This window comes from Marmota flaviventris, chromosome 4 (assembly GCF_047511675.1).
Source record: "Marmota flaviventris isolate mMarFla1 chromosome 4, mMarFla1.hap1, whole genome shotgun sequence".
NCBI classification, from domain to species: domain Eukaryota; kingdom Metazoa; phylum Chordata; class Mammalia; order Rodentia; family Sciuridae; genus Marmota; species Marmota flaviventris.
In genome coordinates this window covers 37,479,715-37,488,298 of record NC_092501.1, presented here as the reverse complement: position 1 = coordinate 37,488,298, position 8,584 = coordinate 37,479,715, and the positions used below count along the sequence as shown (strand labels likewise).

The following is an 8,584-nucleotide window of genomic DNA, read 5'->3' as shown; positions in this document are numbered from 1 at the left end:
TGCCTTTGTCCCATCCCAGGGTCCCCACAGACTTGGCCTCTTCCCTGTGTTCCTTCCACTTCCCTTTCCTCCATAATCTATCCAGTAAAAGTCACCAGATGGCACAATAGGTGAGTGGTCTCCTGAGCCCTTCTCCAGAGGTACAGATTGTTATATATTTATAGTGTCATTCCTATGGGATGGACTTGATTTGAAGTGTCTGGTGTGATGTCACTGACTTGCTTATGACCATTTAATCAGGCTGAGATTAAAGCTGTCTCCCCAGTGTATGAGCTCAGAGCAGAGTCCAGCTAAGGTGCTGATACCCAGCTCAACTCCTTCCTTCCCTTTTTGTCTCCTGCAGGCAGCCATGAGTTCCAGCCACCCTGAGCCCGAATCCCAGGCACTTCGGAGTCCCCGCACACAGTCACTGTCCCAGAGCTCTTCCAGCCTGCTTTGTGAAGGCCGGGGGCAGAGACCAGAGCTCCGCAAGAGTGCCAGCAGTACTGTGTGGCAGGCCCAACCTGGCAAGGCCAGCACCAGTCCCCAGGCCTTGGTGGAAGAGAGGTGCCAGACTGAGAGCACAGAGCAAGCACAGACCTCAAGCCCCCATCTACGGTCTGGTGCTGTGGGGCACTGGCGAAGCAGCACTGTGGGAAATGTATCTACAATGGACAGTGGTGACTTGTGTCGCCTGCGGGCCCCCAGTGTGGCTGCTGTGCAGAGGAGCCATTCTGATCTGGTCCATAGCACCCAGACCCGGGGTCATAGCAGTGCTCGGAAGGCCAGTCTCAGCTGCTCAGCCCTCGGTGGCTCACCTGCCCGCAGGGCTCAGCTGCAGCCTGGCAGTATTTCTGACCAGGTTGGACAGCCACCTACAGGCCTGGAAAGAGAACTGGCTCCAGCAGATGGAACTTCTAACTCAGCCTGGATGCTGGAGGAGAGTCAGGTGTGGGTACCACCACCAGCCCTGGGGGACACAGCTACCCACAGCAGTGGTCCCCAGGCTGGGCCCAAAGCCACAGGGCAGCCAGCTACCACCTCCTGCCATGCTCTGCCCCCAGCAGCTCTTCTCTGCAGCATGAGGGAGGCAGTGGCCAGTGGCTGCTGTCATGCCCTGCCTGCCACAGGGATCCTGGCTTTTCCCAAACTGGTGGCATCAGTGAGTGAGTCTGGGCTGCAGGCTCAGCATGGGATGAAGTTCCACTGTAAGTTGCCTGGGGGGATTCACAGGCACTCCCACTGTTGTGCCCACCTTTGGGGTCCCACAGGGTTACCCACAGAGCCTGGCTCTAGGACCAAAGATGTATGTACCATGACTTCAGCTAGTGACTTGGGCCCCATGTTGGTGTCAGCCCAGGATGCTGGTGTGCAGGCAGCCCCAGTGGCAGCATGCAAGGCTGTGGCTACCAGCCCATCCCTGGAAGCCCCTGTGGCTCTGCACATGTTCCCAGAGGTAACTCTAGGGCCCAACCTGGAAGAGACATCGTCCCCTGTGCGGGATGTGCGGTGGGATGCTGAAGGCATGACATGGGAGGTGTACGGAGCATCGGTAGACCCTGAAGTGCTTGGTGTGGCCATCCAGAAGCACCTGGAGATGCAGTTTGAACAGTTGCACCCAGTGCCAGCCAGTGAGGACAGCTTGTCCATTGAGGGCCGGAGGGGCCCGCTGAGGGCCGTCATGCAGTCCCTACGGCGTCCCAGCTGCTGTGGCTGCTCTGGTGCAGCCCCCGAGTGAGGAACTGCATCTCTCAGGCTGGCCTGGCTCATGGACTCAGCCCTAAGCCAGGGCCAGGGACAGTGTGGGCCCTGTGCCCCCTGAACCCACTTCAGGTGGGCACATCTTTCATCTGATAAATATTGACTACCTACAGATCACAGAATGCAGCCGGGGCTTCTGGCTTCATGAAGCTGGGCTCTTTTTTAAGGGCTTGATCTCCAAGAGCCACATGTCTGCACATTCCAGGCTCTGAACTTTGGGCCGGGGTTTCTGCACTGTGTATAAATTAGCTCCTAATTTTTCTGTAAAAATATTCAACCTTCAGTCTGCCCTCAAAAACTTTGTCACGTTTCTCTTAGGACTGTTGCTTTACTTTAAAGCATTGCTGAGAAATATTGAATTCTTACATTAATTGGTGGGCACAGGGGTTGTCCCAAGTGACAGGGACTTCCTGGGTCTTTAGAGAAGGGAACTTGAGGGAGGGGAAGCAAAGGCCTCCTGTGTGCCATTTACTGTACTTGACATCTTACCTTGTTGAGTCTTCACCTCTTTATGCCATTCTATAGGGGGAACAACAAGATGTTTGGCAAGGCTCTAGTTGATGTGCCCCAAGTTGGACAGCTGGGAGTGGTGGGCTAGGATTCAAAGCCAGGACTGGCTAAGCCTGGGTGTTTCACTACAGCCTGGTCCAGTTCAGTACAATTGGATACAGGAAGGATTTATTGAGCCCACATTCTGTGTCAAGTTCTGTGGATTTGTGTGAGGAATGATAGGACCTGCCCTGCCATGGCTGAATCATGCTGTGTGGGGGCTCTGAACATTACAGAAGGGTTGATGGGGCTTTCAAGAGCCCGCCCCCTTGCAGGTCATCATGTCAGGGACTGACCCTATGATATGGAGAAGAGGTGACCACATGCCCTTAAATATGTTGTAGAGCCTGAAATTGCACTATTATCATCTCGTTTGTTTGTCTTAGATTTATTCCCAGCTGGTGCAGTTCTTCAAGGAGGGAGGGCAGGAATAGATAGGGGCAGGGAGGGAGACTGGCTGTGGGCCCTGTGCTGGGGCCTCCCACCTTGTAAGAAAATGCTGGAGGTAGTGGGGCCTGGGGACACCTTTTGAGCCTGTTTGTCTAGTCTTGCCCACGTGACTTGACTCGGGCCAGGGGAATTGGGTCTGGGGAGGGAACACTAGGGCCTTTCACTGCTCTCTTCATCAACCCAAGGACTTCTTGAGGCTCGTGGAGGATGGAATGGATTGTGTCTATCCTGGTACTTGGTGTTGAAGATCCTAAGCTCCTAAAATAGAACCCTCAGGCCACCCTATGTGGGAGCCAAAGGGTTAGGGTGGTGTCAGGGTCCCTGACCTGGCCCTGTTCCTGGGCTTCTTATGTATTTAGGGACATAGGACTCAAAAGGTGGTTTACTTTCCCTTCCCTTAGGACCCAATACTCACTGAAGTGAGAAAAACCCCTGCAATGATGGCTCAGGTTTTTAAACAGGGTTGGCATTCCAACAGGCCAAAGAAGCAGGTGAGGAAGGCATGCTTTAAGTCAGAATGCCTTCTGAAGCCTCATTAAGTGGCATTCATAACTTGAAATGTGCCCTTCCCATGTAAGCATGTGCCTTCTCAGGTAACTCATGTTCTGGAGTGTGGCATATGGGTACCATGCCTCCTTTGTTCCTGGTCCTGCACAGGGGTTCCAGTACCCCCCGCCCAGGGGAGAGGGGAAATGGTTGTAGGGATATGAGGGAGCAGCACAGGGCCACAGTTGAGCATGGTCTTGACACAAAAGGGCTGGGAAGATGAGTGGAGTTGGGGCAGCAAGAGGCTTGGAGGTGACTGCCCTGCATGTCCATGGTGCATGAATCATAGAGGCTCAATTGGGGTGTTCATTGGGTTAGGAGGCTGGCTAGGGTGTCCTCATTTTGAAGATCCTGGTATGACTGAGGAAAGGGACTTCAGGGCAATTGAGAATAGGTGGGGCTACCTGCCCCCTAATATGTTGCAATGCCTGAAATTGTACCATTATCATCTCATTCCTTTGGCTTAAGCAATGAGTGAAAGGGGTGGGTGGGGAGACCAGATTCCAATTTAGAAATATCCCTTTGGGCTACCTGTAGAGGAGAGATTTGGCATCTGAGTGGCAGAACATAGGAGCCTAGAGGGTGGGGACACTTAGGAGGGGCCTGTTAAGGGGGGAGGAATGGGTAGGTGGGGACTGTATTCACACATGTGTGCAGTTGATCTGGAGAGGAGGAGGAGGAGTTCTGGAAGGCTGAGGTTCTTCCAGACTGGGAAAGAGAAGGGTGAGGCTGCTCTCTGGAACAAAGACAGTCTCAGGAGGGGCAGGGGAAGGGCCCCACACTACAGAGTTTTGCTGAGAGCAGTGAAACTCGCTTCATGAAGAGACCTTCACTTCCATCATATGCAAATTACATGAATTCACCACTGAGCAGAAGTGTGCCAATTTACAGCACCTCCACACTACAAGATGGCAGGCCAGGCTGGGCCCTACATGGGACAGGCCAGATAAAGCACCCACTCACCTCACTGAGACTGAGATAAAGTTTTGCAGGGTGGTGCTGGAATCTAGCCCCACCTGTATCCTGAATAGGGCCCCCAAAACACTCTTCTAGTTAAACCATATCCTTGGTCTCACCAGCTGAGCTTTGCCATTAGGTGGAGCAATTTCTGAACTTAATTTAATTAATTTATGAACTGGGCCCAGAGACCTATCCTGGCCCTTAGATTAGCCTCCTCCTAGCCAAGCCTTACGCCTGTAGTGGTTCAGGGCTACAGAGCCTGACCACTGATTTCATTTACAGATCTCCACTTCCCGGTTTCTAGTTCCCTTTCAGGTCTGGTTCTGGGAAATGCTGGATTTCATTGTCCATGTGTTTGTTTTGTTTTAAATTCAAAATAAATACAAGTTGGAAGAAGAGAGGTTTGCCAGGCCTGGCAGGATAGGGGAATTGGTATTGATTGGTGGTACTTGGTCCTTTGAAGCAAACCCCAGAGTTCTAAAGCTCCCTGCCCTGGCAGGAATCTACCCTTTGTCTTCACCAGGGACTTCTTCCTTCTTTCCACTGGCTTTCCTTCTAAGGCAGCCTGGGCCTCTGACACTGAAGCCTGGCCTCCTTGGGCTTCTCACCTCTGGGTCTGCCAGGACACAGAGATGCATTTCTCCTCTGACCTCAGGCTATAATTGTCCTTATAAGGAACTGATCCAATAGGGGAGGATCTGTTCCTGTTGGGATGCAGGCTTCTGCTGGCTGAGGGGCAAGGGATATGGTCCTCTTCCACTGTGATGTCACCTCTGTGTCAGCTGGTTTCGGTCTCTGAACCCTGGATATACTAGATTATTATTTGACAGGGTTTGAAAGGGCCTTGTCCATGAAGATCCTAACATTTTAGACTTGGAGCAGGCCACCATAGCTTTGTGGTCTAAAGCTGGAGTTTGAGCCCTGGATCCACATTGATAGCCATAAGTTTTGGAGTCCCTAAACTTCCTCAGCTGTAAAACTGGGATGATAATAGTGCCTTCTTCATAGGCTTGTGAGGATTTTAAATGGGATAACCCATGTACAACACCTGGCTCTGAGTGATCGATCCACATGTGTACTGATGGTGTTGCATGGTGTGTCACGGCCCTAGGGAGTCCAGCTCTTCCCCAGCTTGGCTCTGATCACAGTCCACATTCCATTTATTTAAAACCTATTTATTCAAAGGCACTTCTGAATAAGGTTCTTCATCTTCAGCTTTTCACCCTGCTTGGGGCACATACATTCTGGCTGGAGATCTCTGAAAATGTGGTACCCTAAGTTGTATCAAGGAGGACCACTCTCTCCCTAACTGCTAGTCTGGGGATAAGATCCCAGAAGCTCATGCCAAGATGAGGATTATGAGGAGTGGGGAGAGCATGATAGGGAAGGACAGAAGTCAAATGAAAATGTGACTTTAGGCCAAGCCAAGTCCCACATAGGAGTCCTGGGATACAAACTCTGTGTTAGGGCCACTCAGGGGTAGGGGGTAGCCTCTAGGCACTTCTGGCCCTTTGGCATGCAGGCTGGTAGGTTCCAGGAGCCCCAGGGTAGGTCTCTGGTTGGAGCTGGGGGGCCTATTCCAGAGGAAGTGTACATAGGAACTGTCAAAGGGAGTCACAGGTATCTGGGGTGCACCCACTGACAGGTACCTTCATATTGCAAGGAGCTTATCACCCAACACATATATGGGGCTTGTGGCCCACAAAATGCCCAGACCTTTCCCTCTGTGAGTTGCTCAGAAACAATTCTCATTTGTGTTTGTGCCAGGTGACGTTGGTTAGTTAAATGCAGAGCTTGGAATTTGCCCAATTTCAGTTCCTTCTCATTTGTCATTTTGGCCTAGCCCAGATTTGTTATCTAAAGCTATGACTAGTCTTATGCCAGTTTTCATCCAACTTGTCAGGCAGGGAAGGGCCTGTATGAGCCTGGAATACGTCACTGGGTTATCCTGTAGGTCCCCGGGGCCTCCAAATCCACAAGGTCATTGTGGGAAAATTTGTTCAAGGCAAATATGTTAAAATCCAGATCTTCAACATCAGTAGGCCTTCTCACCTAAAGCACAGTCCAGGGACCCTCGACATCAAACAAGGAAGGTGGAGGGTATGGCCCGACTCGGTCCTTATTCTCAGCAACACTGGTTGGTGATTGCTGCTTCCCTCCCCCTGATTTGACCTCCTGTTTAGCTGTTCTAGAAGTTTGAGACCAAAAACAAGCTAAGATTTGCAGACTCTACCTATTTGTCCTTTAGGGGTTGGGAGTGGCCCCACCCTCACTCTTGGCTTCCCTGAAAGCCCCATCAAAGGCTGTTCCTGGCACATAGGGGTTTACCTGCCAGCTTCCAGGGAGGTGACCCTTAGGGTCAGAAGATTTAGGCTCCTTGCAGCTGTTCTTTAGTAACCTTCACTTTTCTCACCCTTTTTGTTGAGGTCTTTCCAAAGCTGAGTGTGTGTGTATGTGTGTATGTGGGGGTCTCCCTTCAGATTGGGAGGATATGGGGATGGTTCTGTTGCTGTGGTTACAGAGAAATAATAAACCAGGAAAAGCATCTGGAGAAAGTTGATGGTTGTTAAAAAGCCAAGCCAAACCAGAGTGGCATGAGCTGATGGGAATGTGGGTGAACTGGTGGGGTCTGACTTTCTTGTCCTCAGAGTTACACACATGCCACCTTCGCTAATTTGAATAGTGACTCTGCAGGACTCATGCCAAATCTCTCCCCCTCTAAGCCTGCGACAACTCTGCAAAGAGGCAAATCTGGGCCTCTAAACATGAACTCTACAAATGGATACTCTAAAATTCATTTTTCCCTGCTTCATCAGGAGGGAATGTGAAAATTGGGGGAACACTGTAGTTAAGACCTGCAGTTTGGGCCAGGGAAGAGTGTTCGATTTTAGGGTACCTTTGAATTCCTTGTCCAGTCTGTTCTGGCCTGAGGCTTTTCATTTCCCAGAATATTATCTGAAAAAGACATAGGGTGTTTTCTCTGCATCCCATCAACATGGACCTTGTGATGCTGTGTCTCTGTGTGTGCAACCAGAGACAAGTGGGGAGGCTCTGCAGGCCCTGCTCTGCTCCCCTAAGGTGTTCTTTCTCCCTCCAGTCCCCAGGCCCCAGTAGTCTCTTTTCCTTTTGTCTCATATCCGTCTTTCCCCCCTTCTCTCTCCACCCATCCCATTGTCCTTTCTCCTGCCTCCTTCCCCTTTATGACAAAGGTCTACCTTGCCTTAGCCCTGTGCTCCAAACCTCAGTCTCTTCCCATAGTCTGGGACATTTCCCTCCAGCCATGTTGGGTTTGGGTCTCCTCATTTCTGATTTTCAGGGCCAAGGCTCCCTGAGAGGCTTCCCTTGGTTTGCTCTGCTAGATTTCCATTGCTTTTGACCAGAAAGAGAAATCGGTTGTCAGTGGTCCTGCTGAATGAATGGGAGAACTTTGTTCAGGCTGAAGAGCCACCCTAAGTTTTGGTGGTCCTTTTGGGGGGGGCTGATTGGCTAGGTTGCTGGAGGGACGCCCTGGGTGTGTGGTACCCATCTTTTAGTTTTAGGCAGGCCATCTCCTCTTTCATGTGTTCAGAATCTTGCTTGGCTTATAATTGGGTTGGGTTGTGGTCTGAACCACGAGGTTGAGAGAATAATTCTATAAAAATGAATCTACTGTACTAACTCCACACATGCTTTTTTTTTTTTTTTTTTTTTTGCCAAAAAGCAATCTGTCTGCAGCTCGCCTGGCCTGTGAGGACAGGAAATATCACATTCCTCAACAAACTGAGGCAGGGGGTGAAAGGCCTAGCGATCAGTGTAGTGAATGAATGATGGGGTTTGAGAAGATGAAACCTGGTTATCAAAGAAACGATAATGGGTTGCTAACATAACCTCCAATCACACTTTCCAGCTCAAGGGGTTGCTAACACCTCTGAGGAATCATACTTCCCCAAACAAGCTATTACCCCTGAGCTGCTCCTTCCTGCCCTTAGGCACAAACTCTGAGAAGAAAGAGAAGATGGGATGGGTGGTATAAAAGAGCAAGACACACCCTCTCCGTAGGGGAACCCAGCTCTGGGTCCCACTTCTTTCCAGAGAAGTCTGTCTCTGTCCTTTCTTAAACTTGCTTTCTATGCTTACCTCTACACTGGGGAAAAGAGGACCTGTCCCTGATCTCCAAGACCTATATCAGCTTGAGCAGAGTCCAAGCAGGGAGCCTGTGTCAGGACTGGAATTTTCTACCTGCTGATCAAGGAACTAAACTGGAGTCCTGAAGCACAGCTGAGGGGGATAGAATTGTCTCCTGCTCCATACCTCTTCCATTTTTCCTGCCCCCTTGGTTTTCACCTGCATCCTTTTGCCT

At 50.7% G+C, this 8,584-nt stretch overlaps 1 protein-coding gene across 1 annotated transcript; it reads left to right on the top strand.

Annotated features, from left to right (window-relative positions):
- The first annotated feature begins 349 nt into the window (after window positions 1-349).
- Window positions 350-1,717, top strand: Gprin2 (G protein regulated inducer of neurite outgrowth 2). Its single transcript, XM_027939883.2, has one exon. It carries the CDS (start codon window positions 350-352, stop codon window positions 1,715-1,717), a length of 1,368 nt encoding a protein of 455 aa, XP_027795684.2.
- The last annotated feature ends 6,867 nt before the right edge of the window (window positions 1,718-8,584 follow it).

What these genes read in the sequence shown, in the direction of transcription:
- Gprin2 (XM_027939883.2), top strand. Translation starts at nt 350, where the DNA reads ATGAGTTCCAGCCACCCTGAGCCCGAATCCCAGGCACTTCGGAGTCCC.